Below are 17,622 nucleotides of genomic sequence, written 5' to 3'. Positions count from 1 at the left end.
TTGCTTCCAAAACTGATTCTGAAACCAGAAATGAGAACCAAAAAATAGTTGGTTTTTCATTTCTGGAACAAAAGTGAGAACCATTTCTGAGGAATTCATTTTCTTCAACACACATATTCATATGGAAGTCATGATCTTTGAGTTGAGAAAAAAAAGTAAAAAATCAAAAATTACAAAACTTAACAGAATGGTTTAGAATCTGTGGCTACCCACTTTCAGTGAAATTTAAATTTTTTTAGGTACCGAAAAAAATAAAAAATAAAAAATAAAAATAAAAAATAAAAAATTTCACAAAATGGCTTAGAAAACCTATGGCCACCCACTTTGAGCAAAATTTAATTTTTTTAGTTGCCAAAAAAAAATAAAAAATTCTAAAATTTAAAAACTTCACAAAATATCTTAGAATACCTGTGGCCACCCAATTTGAGTGAAATTTTATTTTTTTAGGTGCTAAAAAAAATAAAAAAAACAAAAAATCAAAAATTTCATAACTTCACGAATGCAGAATACTTGTGCCATCCACTTTGAAATGAAATTTAAATTTTTTAGGTGCCGAAAAAATAAAAAAATAAAAATTTCAAAACTTCACGAGAATAGCTTAAAATACCTGTGGCCATCCACTTTGAGTGAAATTTTAATTTTTTTATATGCCAAAAAAAATAAAAATAAGCAAAAAAGTAAAAATTTCAAAACTTTACAGAATGGCTTAAAATACCTGTGGCCACCCACTTTGAGCGAAATTTTATTTTTTTAGGTGCCGAAAAAAATAAAAAAAAGAAAAAAAGAAAAAATTTCAAAATTTCACAAAATGTCTTAGATACACGCGATCCACTTTAAGCGAAATTTAAATTTTTTAGGTACGAAAAAAAAAAAAAATAAAAAACTTCACATAATTGCTTAGAATACACATGTAGCCACCCACTTTGAGTGAAATTTAATTTTTTAGGTGTCGAAAAAAAAATAAAAATAAGCAAAAAAGAAAAATTTTCAAAACTTCACAGAGTGGCTTAGAATACATGTGGCCATCCACTTTGAGTGAAATTTAATTTTCTTTAGGAACCAAAAAAATAGAAAAAAAAAATCAAAAATACCATTTAGGCATCTAAAAAAAATTAAATTTTACTCAAAGTGGGGTGGCTAGAGGTATTGTAAGTCATTCTGTGAAGTTTTGAAATATTTGATTTTTTATGTTTTTTTCACCTAAAAAAATTTAAATTTCACTCAAAGTGGATGGCCACATGTATTCTAAGTCATTCTGTGAAGTTTTGAAAATTTTGATTTTTTGCTTTTTTTTCACCTCCAAAAATTAAAATTTCACTCAAAGTGAGTGGCCAGGTATTCTAAGCCATTCAGTAAAGTTTTGAAATTTTTGAGTTTTGAATTTTTTGGACCTTAAAAATTTAAATTTCACTTAAAGTGGTGGCATGTATTCTAAACTATTCGTGAAGTTTTGAAATTTTGATTTTTGATTTTTTGAAGACCTAAAAAATTTAAATTTCACTAAAAGTGGTGGCCAGGTATTCTAAGAATTCGTAAGTTTTGAAATTTTGATTTCTTGATTTTTTTTGAAAAAATTCAACAAATTTCCTATTTCCTGAAATCTAATTTTTTTTTATTTTCTCGACATTTTGATGATTTTTTCTAGAATTTTTCAATTTTTTGGGATTTTCTGAATTTTTTTAAAGATTTTTATGAATTTTTCGGATTTTTACGAAAACCGAACCGAACCGAACCGTTTGAACGTGTGCTTGCTCCGAACCAAAAGTCCACACGAACCAGATATGATCCGAACCAAAAACGCGATTCAGTTCGGTTCTTTTCGGTTCGGATCGGATCGATTTTCGGTTTTCCTTCTTGTTTTTTCTGCGCTTCTTCCCTTCGCACCCTCCACTTCCCGACCCAGCCCGGTGACATGGCCACGTTGTCCTCGAGCTCGCCGTCGCCCTCCGCCGCAGCCGCGAGCTTCCCCAAGTACAAGAGGCGGTGGTAGCCGAGAAGTCCGATGCGGCTTGCCGAGGCTGCTGCCGCCGCCACTCCTCTTCTTCTTCTTCATCGCAGCTCTGGCTCTCTGCAAGAAGCACCTGCAATTCCTCTTGCCGTACTCGCTCAACCACTCGTTGAAGCTCCCGACCAACCCGACCACCCTTCTTCTTCAAGTTAAAGGGTTTGAGGAGAGAGATTGCAGAGACGTGAGGGGCAGAAACAGGAGGGATCATGTGAAGTGATGGGGGCGAAACATCTCTTTAAAAGATCAAAGCCAACAAGCTTGCTGCAGCTGAAGAAGAGAGCGAAACAGTGCCTTTTGCTCTTTCTCTCTCCTTGGGATGCTGAATTATTGCAGAGGGAGAGAGAGATGTTCTGTGGCGTCGCTATCAGAAGGAGACGCAGAGAGAGAAAAGTGAGTGGGAAGAGAGAGAAAAGGTAGAGAAAGTTGCGGTTCAGAATCATGAACACATTGAACAGTGAGTGAGGAGAGAGGGTGTACGTGAAGGGAAGAAAATAAAAAAGAAACCGAAATTCGATCTGATCCGATCCGAACTGATCCGAACCAAACCGAATAATCAACTAACCGAATTTTCTTACTTATTATCCGAACTGACATCCGAACCGAACCGAAAATACATGAATTTTCGGATCGGTTCGGTTCGGTTTCGGTTCGGTTTTCGGTTCGGTTTCTGACACCCCTAGCTACAGGTATTCTAAGCAATTCTGTGAAGTTTTGAAATTTTTGATTTTTTGATTTTTTTTGAAAAAATTCAACAAATTTCCTATTTCCCGAAATCTAATTTTTTTTTATTTTCTCGACATTTTGATGATTTTTTCTAGAATTTTTCAATTTTTTGGGATTTTCTGAATTTTTTTAAAGATTTTTATGAATTTTTCGGATTTTTTTTTATTTTTATTCCATTTCTAAAAAAATGGATTTTTGTTCCTGGAAATAGAATTTTCTGTTATTTATCAAACGGGTTTTTATTTCAGGAAATATAAATTTTGTGCTGTTATCAAACGGGTTTCTGTTCTAGAAATAGAAATTTTTTGTCATTATCAAACGGGTTTTTTTTCTCAGAAACTCATCCAGAATCAGAAATAGAAAAATCTATTTCTGGTTCAGGAACTCATTCCGGAACAGAATGGTTATCATTCGCTACCTTAGAGTTTAGGATTTTTTTTTATCAAACACTTAAGGTTTTGTTCACATTTTCCTAATTTTTGTCAATAAATTTATGTCAATGAAGTTCACTTAGGGTTTAATTCACATTTTACTATTTTTTATCAATGAATTTATGATAATGAAGTTCACTTAGAGTTTAGTTCACATTTTATTAATTTTTTTAAAGAAAAAAATAACAAAAATATATATTAAATAGTCGGTCCGGTCCGGTCCGGTTCCCCTTGGGCAGGGAACCGGACCGCCAGAACCCGGTTCCGCTTTTAGGAACCGGAACCGACTGATAGTCCCGAGAATCGGACCAAACTCGTCAGTCCGGTCCGGTCCGGTCTGGTCCTGGTTTGGGCGGTCCAAGTTGCTCACCCCTAGAGGGAATGAACTATCCCTGTTCTTCTTGGTTTTCTCCATTATTTCTTGGCAAATTGAAAAAAAAAATGGAAAAGTCAAAAAAAAAAATCTCCAAATTATGTCTACCATGATACATTTATTTTTTTAACTTTTTTGTGCGACATTAGAAACTCCAAACCATACCCGTCGCGACACATTTACTCTGAACTTTTCCGATGACGTGGGAAAAAAATCTCAAATTTATACCTACGTGGAATATTTATTTTCCGTCGTTTTTATTTCAATTAAACCAAGTGGGTATTATGTCAATACTATTTACTTACTAGCGTTTAACTAAATAGATTTTTACCGATTCTCGTTGATAGAATTTTGACGGAGGAAGATATATCGTACAGTAACGAGATTTTTCTGTCACAGAAAAAAAAACATTAGAACAAACGTGCCATGACAGGAAATAGTCCAAAGTTTTTAGTAGAATTGCAGAAATGCGGAGAGCGAAGGGACTGAATGGCTTGCAAATGTCACACGCTCCTCCCACCTTATCCAACCACACAAAACTCTCCTCCTCTACACAGCATCTGCTCTTCTTCCTTCCTTATTCTTCTTCCTCTCTCCCGTGGATTCTCTCTCTCTCTCCTCCACCTCCTCTGCAAACCCAACATCAAGAACTCCTCAGTGAACTCCCCACCCACACCAGCACCAACAAGAACTAGACTCAGCCCATCAATGGCTTCTGCAACCACTAGACCCACCTTCTCCTTCCACCTCCCCTCCACCAACCCCAAAGTCACCCACCACCCCCACCACCACTCCCTCACCGCCACCCCCACCAGGACCCCCAAGAAGCTCCACCTCACGGCTAGGCCAAACCCGAACCCGAACCCGCCATTCCCGCTCCGCTCCATCGACGTCTCCAAAGAAGACAAGCCCACCTCCAGCCAGGAGCTGCCCGCCCCGGCCGCCGCCCCGCCCCCGCCGCCCGCTCCCCAGGTTCTGGAAAGCTCGCCCCCCGATGACCAGACGTTCGACAAGCGGCGCCTGGAGGAGAAGTTCGCGGTGCTGAACACGGGGATCTACGAGTGCAGGTCGTGCGGGTACAAGTACGACGAGTCGGTGGGGGACCCGTCGTACCCGATCCCGCCGGGCCTGCCGTTCGCGCAGATGCCGGAGGACTGGAGGTGCCCCACGTGCGGGGCGGCCAAGAGCTTCTTCGTGAGCAAGAGCGTCGAGATCGCGGGGTTCGCGGAGAACCAGCAGTACGGGCTCGGCGGCAACTCCCTCACCTCCGGCCAGAAGGCGGTGCTGATCTACGGCAGCTTGTTCCTCTTCTTCGTCCTCTTCTTGTCCGGCTACTTCTTGCAATGAGTCCGAAAAGTGAATTCGGGGGTTTGCTGGTTTTTGTAGTGACTTCGCTCTTCTTCTTCTCCTCGTTTTGGGGGTTAAGAGAGACCATTGTATGTTTGTGCAAAAAAATATAGAATTGGAAGAGTTTACTAAGAGTTGGGCAATCGTGCTGCTCGCACTGTTATATATAGCCGTTCTAAGTTGGTAAGTTGAGCTCAAACTTGTTGATGTTGGAACCGTAACTGAGAATTTCATCTCGTACAGCTCAAACAAACACCCAAAATATTGCTTTGATTTCAAAGCATATGAATTCGACAGAGAGAGGACTTACTTGATCCATGATTTGTGTTTTGATCTAACAATCACAAATTCGAAAGCTAATGATAAAAAAATGAGTGGCCAAAACGGGGTAATTTAGCTCAAAACTCAAATTATATTATTAGATTCATTCGATTTCGAACCCATAGCTGATGATAGAACTAGGTTCTTTTAGGGTTATAGTTGATGGTTCTTTCTCGGTTTTCAAATACCCATGGATCCGGTCTTTACTAACTGGCTTCATATAATTCAGACACTCGTTTCGAGCAGCGGAATGCAGAGACTACCCGACTAGGCTGATGTTCCGGCTAGTTGGCTCTTAACAGCTAAGGTGACTCGCGATCTCATTGTATCATCTTACAAGTGCCCAGTAAAGATCAAATGCATCTATCACACAAGGCTAATCTTCCAAAGACTAGAGGACTTTCGACTGTAACGGGACACAGCCGCAAGTCGAGAAGTGTCTCTGCTTGCAATTCTAGGGGTTTAAAGAGAATTGCAAAGTGTTTTCACTTCCCTGTGGCGTTTAGGCAAAAGCCAAGTCAAAGAGACATAAACCATCCACTGTCAACTACTTGCCCATCGATCCCGATTTCCCAACAACACCGCAGATGATCTGCAATTTTGCTGATTATAATAACCCTAGAACCACCATCCCTGAAAATGAATAATAGACAACAGTATTTTACAACCCTGGAGAACTAACTAAATCCTATAGATGACCATCACCTGCACGTATGATGCAGTAGTGCCGTCCAACAGCCAAGAAATCTCCGGTCCTGTCGTGAGCAGGAGTGCCTCCTCCGCAGCAGTTACGGAGTGCTGATTATAAATATAGATCTCTGGCAGAATAAGTAGAGGTTGGTCGAGTTTCTGTATCCACAATTGCCTCAAGGAATCAATCAGCGGGTGATTTTCTCAGAATTACCCGGCCAGGAAGTGGTGCGAGAACTGGAGTTTGCGAGGCTTGATATCCCATTAAGCTGAAGGATTCCACAGTTCTCGCTGGTTTAGACATGTTTCGTGAAACACTGTCGCTTCGTTGAAGACAGACCATTGAGATGCCAAGGAACTTTATGGAGGAGGAAGATCATATACGTTTTGACTAGATGGCTGGTTTTCCATACCTGACATCTCATTTGACACCCGTGTCTTCACCTGATAGACCAATTTTACCTGCTTCTCTGATGCTCCTCCAGCAACAGCTCCTTGTCGTTCCCTATGTACTCCATTTCCAGCACTCGCTTTCTTGATCCATTTGGTGGGTGGAGGTGGCGGTGGGCCCGCATTTTGCATAGCCTGCTCGGGTGTGAGTGAAGAATGCCCAGGATTGGGGGTCCTTAGTAACATAGGGACATTTTGTATAATTTTGACACTTTCTTCGATTGCCAAAGCAGACATTCCATTCCTCAAATTCCTATACTGCTCTTGATTTTGAGACCTATCCATTGTCCTCGCATTCTGTTTGCTTCCTTGCCAACCATTTGATGAAGGTGGATATCTCGAATTACCAACCGTGCCTTGATTGGAGTTGTGATTCCCATAGTACTGGTGAGGATCTTCACTGAAGCCCCTTTCGTACCCAGAGGGACCAGCCGGTCTCGGTCTATTAACTGCATAATATCCCGGAAAGTTTCGATTGCGTGGTGGTTCCAAGATGCCAGAGGATTGATTGTTGTTGAACTTGATATTTAGTGTACTCTTGACAAGACGATGAGCTGCTTCTCCCAGCATTGGACCGACCATTGCTCCAGGTACTGATGGCCTGCAAGAATACAAGCACTGCATTTAGATGGGGAGAGAAAAAAAAGAAGCGTCTCTAAACAGAAACAACAGGGGAAAAGGTTCTCCAAAGATTCCACAAACACACTCAATAGCCTGCAGGAGTAACCAATTTTTTTTTCCAATATGTCCCTGGTTTCAAGTTCATTCTCAACTGCAAAATCTATCGCACCACAAGTCTCTAAATTGATACAAACCATCAATCCAGCAGCAGAAACACAAAACAAACGGACAGATATATCAACCGAGATAGCAAGACAATCAGAATTCATTCTCACCTTTCTCTTCCATTGTGGCGCCTACCACTGTTATCTTCATGCCATAACACAGGGAATGGCTTGATATCCAAAGGTCCTAAAACCTATAAAAGCGAACAAGTGAGCCATTTATTTTCTTGTCACGACATCCAATATAAAGAGACCTAAACATTAATTTGGAAAAGGTTCTCCTATATGAAATAACCCGCGCTTTTCAACCGTATTGATATTTCATAGAAATGTCGAAAGGGCAAAAGCCTCATGTAACATCAAACACAAAGCCCTACATAATGCACATAACGTTTTTCCAATTATATTGTATACATTGAGAACAAAATACAAATATTTGCTTTTAGATTAACATATATGAACCAGTAAGAGCATCATGTACCTTCGGAGGAATGACAACGCCATCAGGCGGTCTAGGGATGTGCTTGTGGTTTGGAGGATTGAGATAAGTAACATTACTGTAAAGCAACAGGGATTGTGAATAATTCGAGTTTGTCGCACAAGAATTACAAAAGCAAATAAGAAACTTACTATATTTGATTGTTCACAATATCCTCCAATCCATGGACAGGCGAAGGAATTACATTGGTCAGTGCATTCCTCTCACTTAGCCAGAGGTATCCGTTCATTCCACCGCTGTAAAAGATTCGCAAAAAATGAATGCAGCAGAATATAAAGTTACCCAATGGCAGCCTCGAAAAATTTACACATGAAATTCTATGCAAGAAACAGGTTTACTGACCTAACATTTGTGTCAATCGGAACAGGATATCTTTCATATGGCCCTAAATGGTAGCTTAATTGGTAGCACAAATAAACTTGTACTGACAAAGGATGAACCCCATGAACATAGAGCAAATCCAACATCACACTATTTCGAAGTTGCTCCTCCTTCTATACCAACCAAGTCAAACAGTAAGCATTCTCGAGCATCATGAGACAGAAAATTGAATTTACAGAGGAGTTGCAGATAACAATGCCACCTAAGAAAATCATGAGCTGATGTTTGAAAAAAAGAAAGTCAAAAGGCAGAAACAGCATCGATGACTCTTGGAGTTCAACAAGGTCAGCCTACAAAATTCCACCTCCATAGAACATGACACTCCTTGCCACAACCCTAAGCTAAGCTCAGTATTGATCAAGTAATGGTCTCCAAATAAGTAGGAAAATATCCTTACCACAATATTAACAAACAGTGAAGCATGGAAGCGCTATTAAAAGGCTTTATCAAAACATTTTCATTCGACCACACATGTTTAGTATCCCTGGACCAAAAACTCAGAATGCGCACTCATTAAAGAAACTCATTTATCCAATATGAGTCTTGCAAAAGAGCATCTTGAATAAATGTTAATACACAATAGAAAATGTCAAAGTTCAAGAAAGATAGAAAGAAGCTATGACAGTCCAGTCAGGTGAAGAAAAATAAAATTCAAGATAAGAATTTTCTCACTGTTAAAGAGACTTCTAGTTTCCTCGTTTCAGTGAGCAATTTCTTCTCGTCGATGAACGGCAATTTGGCAACACCCTGATTCAAGAAAGATATACTTTACATTATTCACACACGATAGCCACAGCAAGAACAATGTCGGGACAAGTTAGACCATACCTGCCATGCGAATTTCTTTCCATTCATGTCAATCTCGAAATCTGTCAACATAATAACAAGGAAAAGTTGTGAGAGAGAGACAGAGAGAGAGAGACAGAGAATTCCATCGATAAGCATCGCCTGCTCCTGCTTAGTATACCTGAAGGATAAAAGTCAAGGATTGGTGAGGAAGGATCCGTCATCAATTTCCTGTACTGTTCTGGCAGAGCACTTGCGCTGCAACACCAGATATGAGCTGTCTAAGCAGAAAATATTAAGTACAAAAAGGACTCGTATAACGGTCCTCAACATTATGAAAAGCAGAATAAAACAAAAAGAAACCTTGCAGATGGTAAGGTTCCCATGAGCTGATCAAATGGTTTAAAAGGCTCTCCCAAGAAGAATGTGATCTCCAGAACAGCTAAATCCTTGAGATCAGAAGCAAAGGGAGCATAATGGAATGGATAGTACCTGAACGAGCATGTATGCAACTTACAATAATTCAGATATAAAAAAAAAAACTAATAAACAACTAGCGTAGCATGACAAACCAAATTGCAACTGATGTTAACAGTAGCATTGACAGTAACGAAATCGTAGTGTGGTAGGTCGATACATTTTGAGTAAAGCTACCCAGAAAATGGAGCATGCAGGATTCATCTGACTAAACAAAATAACATCCCAGCAGTAGGTCTTCAGAGTATTGTCCACTATGCACAGTTTACAAGCGCGTTCTAAGGCAATGGAATCAGATAATTGCTTTTAAAGGCATGTAAAGATGGATCAGTATTGTTTCATGCAGACCTTACTGGTAAAACTCACCATTGCCAGGATCGAACGCCTTGGAAATAATACCAACAGACCCAACATAAACCTTCCACATATTTCAAAACCTACAAAGCAGAATTGCCATCAGCCATTAACCTCGATACAAAGCTGCAGTTGTAATAGTTAGAGAGGCAGGAAAATACTAGCAATCTAGAACTTCACGAACAAGAGAAATCAACAGTTATCCAGGGGCAAATGTACTGAGGAGGCCACGCAATCTAGAAGAGGAACTGCGGTGAAACTGAAGCATCTAACAACAAGGAAGTCATCCAATTAATAAGTCCGTGACATATATTTACAATGCTTAAGAGGTAGGAAAATACTAGCAATCTAGAACTTCATGAACGAGAGAAATTATCAGTTATCCAAGGGCAACTGAAGCTTCTGACAATGAGAAGTCCATGACACATATTTACAATAGATAGCTACCGTCAACATGAAAAATCCCAGTGATTATTATACCCACAAAAATATCAAGCCACAAGGAAGCTCCCACTCTTTTCTATTACCATCAAATTTGGCACCTAGTGGCATATGGATTTGAACCATGCACAGACCAACTCAACTACATAAGGAACTACCTGAAATACTTCAAAACATCTATTTACTATATTAGGATCCAGATAGTACCAGCTTAGTTCACCAAAAACACTTTTGAACAAATGATGGAGCCAGAATGTTCAAGCTTAGTTCCTCAAATCCTTGGAGTCAGAACATTCTAGCTTAGTTGACCAATACCCTTTCGCGCGACAATAGAAAGAAAAGCCAATGCCCTAATATCAACATTTCTTCCATTTATCTAACTGTCATATTTAAAATTGTCTCAGATAAGCAGAAAAATAAATTAGCCTCGTTCAAAGTCCAAATGCAGTTGACTAAATGCTATTCAGATCCTTTTCCCATAGAAATCACCAAGCAAAACGTTGGCTGTGAAAACTATCGGGTACACTACTAGATAAATCAATCCCCACAAGAAGGAACACTTCATACAGAACTTCCACATCCACACAGATTTGCAATTCAAGTAAACATCTAAATGTAAAGGTACTGCTATTAAGACATTCAGAGTCTGAAGACTGCTCTAGTCTGAAGACTGCTCTACTCTCCAAACAAACTAAATCCATGTTACAGAAATTAAAATCAAGCATAGTAAGCACAGAACACTTCAAAACATATAAATTCTAAGTTACCAAGACAATATAAAACCAAAATAATTACGAGAAATAATACTGATATTAAATAAAGTAAACTGAAAGCTTCAAGATACAAAAAAACAAGTACCGTTTCCTTCTTAACTCTCTCTATCTCATCCGGAGTTGACACATGAAATTTCTCTGCATAATACCTTTCCTTGTATCCAGGCTCCCCTAATCTAACCTGGCTTCAAATAATAGTGTATCAAATTTAAGAATTGATTATTCAGCATGTAAAGCTTCTCATGTTTTACTTTGAGATATTAATAATGTGACTGACAATGGATATAACTCATCCACAAGAATAACATATCAAAAGTCAAATTTCTCAATTTGTGTGGCCACTCAGAAATGTAAAAGATAGATCATTCTCTTCAAAACATTTAAAAATTAGCATCTTTACTCGCAACATTTCCACTTGAGAACATACAATAAAAGGAATCACAGTTCAATTGTACAACATGTGAAACTTAGCTTCTCCCATCTGCTTTTCCAAAAAAAAAAAAAAGACACAAGAAAAGATGAACGTAGGAAAAACGCTATCCCCCCCCCCCCCCAAAAAAAAAAAGTAGCATCAATACCATTCAAGCTCATGTATGGTACACACTGGACTCCATAAAATTTTCACTCATCACAGAAGATTATCGTTTCGGTTAGACAGCGCAAGAATTAAATAATGCTATGAACAGAGAGTGGGAGTAACCAAAGCCATGAAGATACAAAAGGAGCCACTTAAAGATTAATTCATTCAACTAGTTAAGTGCTCATCTTTTGACCGCACCTAATCTCTTCATTAAATCCAAACGTCCAATCAGAGAACTAAATTAAACTCCCGCCCAAACAAAACTGCATCATCATTATTCATTACAGAAATCATGACTTGCCACATTTCAATTGCCTTTGATCAACAGAAAGTGCAAAACAGAAGATATTCACGTACCACACACGTTAAGGTGAAATCAACTCTTTGCATACCTTGTCAATAGCTGGACTTTGTAATTCTTCCGATGACTCTCTTCTTGATCTAGATCTCATTTCTTCATTATTCTCTAGTGCCTAGAGAAATGTCGAGCTCAAAGTTAATTAGGACTGAATGATGGCGTTTGTACTCACTAGTCCATACTAAAAGTGTCACATGCTTCAATTGTTCACGAGTCCTGAACAGCTATTTTCAATGGAATTAGAAAAAAAAAAAAAAACTATTTCCACTCCACTTGTTCCACGAATAACACCAAAAGAAGCTGAAAGCATTTGGATCATTCTTCAAATTCTCCATCACATGCTGCATTACAAAGAGATTGAATTTATAGCATTCACCAATGACCAAAAATATCAAAAGGTACCTGCTGTATGCGAGCCCGCTTTTGAAAAATTTGATCTTCATGAACAGCAACAGATTGGATAAAATGTTCTACTCTGTCTAACAAGACCTGAACATTAGAAAGAAATTAAACTCCTCATCAAAGACTGTCAATACGTTAAATTTTACAAGAAATGAATAGACTCATGGATTCACACAACCATCACAAACTACGTAGTGTTGGATTTTCTACCAAAACCAAAAAAGAAATCATGAAAGGACAGACTCTGCATGCACTAACTGATTCAAGATTTTTAGTAAATAATATCAAATTTGCCAGAGTTAAAACAAAAATATAAGCAAAAGCCCATAAAAGTAAATGTCTCTCCAAAATCATACTGACAGCAGATAGTATTAGCAGCTAAATATTACAAGAAAAGCCTTGTGGAAAGCACATTTTAAAGAAGAAATAAGCTCTTCAACAAACAATAACTTATCACCCAAAAAACTAGAATTAGAGCAACCAACTCACGAAATCATCATCCCACCACAATATTACCCAACCGGAAACTGCATATCAAAGGATGCCTAATGAAATCTACCTCGCCTGCTTCAGTAAGGTAACCTCCCATGGCAGCGAACTCCCTCCTATAAACCAACATTAGTAAACTGATAGCACCCTGAAGAAACAGAAAGATCCACAATGAACATTCTAAGTCCACATAAATAGTGAGCACACAGAATAAACCAAGCAAAACCACCAGGTTAGTATGAAATCGTGTCTGTGTTAGGCAAAAAGCTGTAAACATCTAAGGTCGTGATTGTTGGTACTCAGAATAGCGATCAAACGAACTAGATGTGACATACCTCCCTAATCTCCAATGTAGGCATATGTGGAAGGAAGTCATTGCCAACGAAGAAACATAGGAATACAAAATCATCCACTATCCTTTCAAAATCAATCTCAAACGGAGGGTCCGGAATGTCCAGATCATGCTGCAAGTACTCCCGCAGTACCCAAATGTTGAGGAACTGCCACATTACAAACAGTCACGCAAAAGAAAGGCAGGGAGAAGGAGCATGAACATGAAATCAGAGTTCAACAAACCTGATATTTCTTCTTGTGGATGGGAATATCATTTACCATTTCATTACCAGCCTTGCCACGACATTCAGCAGCCAGATGACCCACTTGGCCGCACTGAAAACACTTTTCCTGTTGTCCTGGGAAAGTGACCACCTGCAGATTTATTGAAAAAAGAAAAAAGCCAGAAAATGAGATCCTGCTGAATCCCACAACCCATAATGGAAAATTGGATAATCTATATACCTCTCTGAGAATTGAAAAGTGAATCTCATGTGTTGCTAATGAAAGCATAATCAGGTCAGCATCCTGATTACAGTGAACCATATTAGATAATCGACGCATAGTAACTCAGAGGAATCTAAAGTAACCAGCTGAGAAGAGGGAAAGCTACTACTACAGAGGCAGAGTGCAAAACAAATATTTACCAGGCCATAAAGACAATGCCGAGTGTTCGGATCAAAACCAGGACGGTTCCTTTGCAATCGTATATATGACATAATCTTGTGCTCTCCTTCCCCAGGAACATTTGCATCAGAAAGCATAACCTTCAAGAATCATCCAATGCAGCCGCATAAATAAATTTAGACAGAAAGAATCCTGAAAACAGAGTTTTACCCCAGTAGAGATGAATTACTCCATGGGCCAGGAATTCTCCAATGTCAAAGGTACTAAGAAAGCAAGTGCAAAATAAGATGTCGCCCAAACCTTTGTCTGCTGCCAGCCAGGATAATGATTTAATCTCACTTGTATATAATATTGAAGTGCGACAGAAAGAACTGCCATGAATTGTGTGCCAGGAGTAATGACATTAGAGTCGCATGTTTCTGGCTTTTCCTTGGGAGCAAGAATTTGTCCCTCAGCCTCAAATTCTTTCCTCAACCGTTCCTCTTCAGCTTCCTGCTTGATCGAAGTAGAGATCAAAATCTTCCAAACAATGTGATCATCATAATTATAACGGCAACTTGAGAAATCTTACCGCATCAGCTGCATCTTTTGCAGCCCTAAAACGCCGAGAACGCTGTTGGTTCATTTTAGCTCTTGGCGCGACTCCATCTGCATATTTTTCAGTTAGATTAATCTGCGTGGTTGATATGGAGGCTAATACAATACCGAAGCTTACCCACTGCCAGGTAAAGAAGCTTTCTAGGACGAACCATTGAGTAGACATGATCAATATAATCAAATATTGCCTTAAAGACGTCATCGTAGCTAGAAGGAGGAGGCTGCACAATCACATAAATTTAACATCAGAGGAATTCTACAAGGAAGTAAAACGCAGATGATACATCGAGACAAAAATATATTGCAAAGTCTTAACTCAGGGGGCAAGATAAAGAAATTTTACACGTGAAGCTTCATATATGGTAGTATAATATTTACTATAACGTACGCCGTGTGCCCAGGGGCATTAGCTCTCACTAATTCCCACCTTAGGTCGGTCATTGCTACAACCTGCTTTACTTAGCACAGAAGAATCCCGACAACGCTAAATTACATTTCCTAGCGAACGTGGCTACTGCAAACCCTTCGCATCCCCGAAGCATCAAAGTTTGCAGCCCTCAGTTCCAACTACTCTCTCTCTCCCTCATTTCGTCACTCAAAATACAAATAAAAGCGAAAATCGCCAGAACCGCGCAGAAGCATCCATCCGCCAGCACAAACCTAACATCCGCCGACATCTCACCTCAATCATAAGCATCCCCAAGCACTATATCCACGCGAAGCCAATCTCTCTCTCCCGGCACATTCCACAAAATAAACTCGCACGCACACCTAACGCACGGCATGACAAGACTCAATTTTGAACATTCACCCTCCTACCCTCTTAGAAAAACGATCAACCGCACTATTCATCTCAACATCTAGTCGACCCCCGCCAAAAGGAAAAACCTTTCGACAATTCCAGCTCAAGACCGCCCGAAATTCACGCGAAACCCGAGAACACAAGCCGCGGCGCGGCGGCCGAAGGGGGAGAAACGCGAACGTACCCTGCCCTCGGGGTGGAAGCAAGGATGGATGATCCCGTTCATGTCGAGGTACAGGTTGTCGAACTCCATCCCGTTAGGGTTGGGCCTCGAGGGGTCGATCGGCCGGGCGACGCCGCCGGAGTCGACGAGCGGCTCCTCCTCGACGACGTCGGCGATCGAGCTCGGGTACCGATCGGCGAGCCACCGGTAGAAGGCGGGGACGCCCATGGCGGTGCGGCGCCGGTCTTCTTCGGGCCGGATGGGGAGCCCCGCTTCGCTCTAGCGAGTCAACACGGCGAGAGAGAAGAGAGGAGAGAAGAGAACGAAGGAAGGAATTGAGACGGTTCGAGATCTGGATATGGGCGGTGATGGCGGCGCGAGGGTGGGTCAAAGGTGGTGCGGGGAGGGGCGAGGACTGTCGACGTGGCACCCGTGGGGGTCGGTGATTTGGGGTCTGTTTGGCTGCTCGGACCTGGATGTTCTTGGATTGCGAGACATATACATTGAGGTGGTCCCGAGCAAAACCATAAAAAGGCTCGAGGAGAGATAGAGAAAGGAACTCCTCGCCCCGGTATGGCGGAGGGCTCTTTGTGTAAGTTCTCTCCTTATTCCTTTTCTCCGGGGAAGAAATACAACGGGAGTGACTTAAGGGCTTGTGGATGGGGGAGGTAAAATTCACGTCAGTTTCGGCCGGGTACCGTCGGGTAGGCAAATATAGTAGCCTAGCCTCCCGCATCTACAATGACACCGAGGACCTCTACTCTCGCTTGGTTGGCCTGTGCTTCGCACAATGACTTGTAACTGCCTTGCCAAGCAAGTACCACTGGTTACAAGTCACTATGTTGGACTTTGATTCCCACGAATTAACTCGGCTCGAAATATCGTCCGTCACAGCGCGTCTCATACTGAATCTCGTGATTTCATCATTTGGCCTGCATGCAGCCGGTCGTAATTACTTCTGTTAGGCAAGATACATGTCATGTAGCAATCCTCGGACCATTTCACAAACGATCAACTAACGAGATGTTTTTAAGAGAACGTTTATTATGTAATTTCAAATAACCATAATGTAGTAAATGCCCGATTTGGCTTTATGCATCGAATATATTCTAAAATACTTGACTTAACTAAGCTTATTCGGTATGAAATGACCGACATTCCTTTGAAAAGCTGCTCAAAATAAGGGAAAGCTTGTTATCCACCGTGTAAAGTGACATCTTGTACACCGAAACTTAAACGGCTCATTTAAACACTCGTAACGATTGTTTCAAGTGGGCCCGAAGTCATTTTGGAGACATCCAAAATTACATGAGACCGTACCATTCATTTTCAATCTCCTATAGGGACACAGTACGACAAGGGTGGGAGTATCAACTGGGACAAGAGGGCTTGGAGAAGGAACGTCTCTCGATAGGCTCCAGGATATTGAAGGGGAGAATAAAACAATGGCATGCCTATAAGTAGGATACCGTTCTTGAATTATATATATATATATATATATATATATATATATATATATAAACTCGTAAGAGGCATCTTTTGATGTAATGACAATATTTATCATCGGAAATTTAATGTTTAGCATGTCCAAGCAAGAGCACTAATAAGATAGGTGATCTTTTCGAGAGAGTGCCTACTTGTACGCCCAATGATAAAATGGCAAGGCCCAAATATAAGATTGGTCAAAATAAACAATACCCAAAATAAGTAAATCCATAGATTTCACAAATGGTAACAGAGTGGGACCCCTCAATATGGGTTAATGAAGAATGGGACTTACGTTACCGGTCTTTTACATTTAAGAAGCGATATTCTCACATAATTCCTGAAATGAGGCCACCGAATAATAATTTGAGTTTGACATCTCCGATGAAATCTTCAATATAATCCTAGATAATGCCAATGCAAGCACCTCCCTAATCTGTCATCTAGTCTAACAGCCAAATCTCGCTTGCAATAGGATTTTCTTCCATTTGCGATATGTGTGCCATTGTATTAACTTGTGTGTGCTAGATGGCCTCTAACAGTGATAATTCTGTGGCTAACATACATGGGAGGGTTCAATGCATTAGATTCGCCTTATTGGGGCATCAAGAGTTGGAGGTTCTGTACATGACACAAGTAAGACTTGCTAAAAAAATTTCCTTTGGACATAAGAAAGAGGTGCACTTCAACGTACAAGATTGACATTTGAGGAGATGGGTATGCTGAAGCTTTACTCTACCACTCATAGCAGAAGTGCCGGTCTCCAGCCACAGCCCAACAAGATTGGAGGGTTGCTAAAGTTTTTAGCAATTTCTTTCAGGTTTTTTCAGTGATACGATCGATGTTTTGAGTACCAACGATTATCCATCAAGCAATCGTGCCTTTCTGTTTTTATACCTCATGCCAGTTGAATTGACGAACAAGGAGGATGATTCCTTCTTTGATAA

At 40.2% G+C, this 17,622-nt stretch overlaps 2 protein-coding genes across 3 annotated transcripts; one reads left to right on the top strand and one right to left on the bottom strand.

Annotated features, from left to right (window-relative positions):
* Positions 1 to 4,121: 4,121 nt before the first annotated feature.
* LOC115686018 (uncharacterized) lies at positions 4,122 to 4,976 on the top strand. Its single transcript, XM_030611195.2, has one exon. The coding sequence runs from the start codon at positions 4,244 to 4,246 to the stop codon at positions 4,880 to 4,882; it is 639 nt and encodes a 212-aa protein (XP_030467055.1). The 5' UTR covers positions 4,122 to 4,243; the 3' UTR covers positions 4,883 to 4,976.
* A 688-nt stretch (positions 4,977 to 5,664) lies between these two features.
* LOC115686016 (5'-3' exoribonuclease 4) lies at positions 5,665 to 15,700 on the bottom strand. Of its 2 annotated transcripts, XM_030611192.2 has the most exons (22): positions 15,212 to 15,694; positions 14,344 to 14,446; positions 14,200 to 14,276; positions 13,929 to 14,120; positions 13,649 to 13,768; positions 13,467 to 13,529; positions 13,245 to 13,376; positions 13,004 to 13,168; positions 12,739 to 12,816; positions 12,180 to 12,266; positions 11,812 to 11,892; positions 10,925 to 11,020; positions 9,638 to 9,708; positions 9,158 to 9,286; positions 8,976 to 9,052; positions 8,837 to 8,877; positions 8,681 to 8,755; positions 7,970 to 8,121; positions 7,759 to 7,863; positions 7,610 to 7,685; positions 7,240 to 7,322; positions 5,665 to 6,944 (listed from the first exon to the last, which is right to left on the bottom strand). In XM_030611192.2, exons 1-22 carry the CDS (start codon positions 15,416 to 15,418, stop codon positions 6,254 to 6,256), a joined length of 2,901 nt encoding a protein of 966 aa, XP_030467052.1. In that variant the 5' UTR covers positions 15,419 to 15,694; the 3' UTR covers positions 5,665 to 6,253. The 2 variants fall into 2 exon arrangements, 1 of the variants encoding a protein (XP_030467052.1); XR_008816767.1 differs by lacking the exons at positions 5,665 to 6,944; positions 7,240 to 7,322; positions 7,970 to 8,121 and having other exon boundaries at positions 15,212 to 15,700.
* Positions 15,701 to 17,622: the final 1,922 nt, after the last annotated feature.

Source organism: Syzygium oleosum, unplaced genomic scaffold, assembly GCF_021117445.2.
Source record: "Syzygium oleosum isolate NSW1041296 unplaced genomic scaffold, Sole_v2.1 Sole_v2.06, whole genome shotgun sequence".
Lineage (NCBI taxonomy): Eukaryota > Viridiplantae > Streptophyta > Magnoliopsida > Myrtales > Myrtaceae > Syzygium > Syzygium oleosum.
Note: the sequence above shows the minus strand (reverse complement) of the source record. Positions and strands in the feature narration are given on the sequence as shown.

Bases quoted from the DNA above. Each gene is read 5' to 3' on its own strand.
- LOC115686016 (XM_030611192.2), bottom strand. From the start codon at position 15,418: ATGGGCGTCCCCGCCTTCTACCGGTGGCTCGCCGATCGGTACCCGAGC. The intron at 11,893-12,179 runs GTACCTTTTGAT...ACATTTCTCTAG, and splicing joins AGCGGGCTCGCATACAGCAG to GCACTAGAGAATAATGAAGA. The intron at 7,686-7,758 runs GTAAGTTTCTTA...GTTGCTTTACAG, and splicing joins ATTGTGAACAATCAAATATA to TAATGTTACTTATCTCAATC.
- LOC115686018 (XM_030611195.2), top strand. From the start codon at position 4,244: ATGGCTTCTGCAACCACTAGACCCACCTTCTCCTTCCACCTCCCCTCC.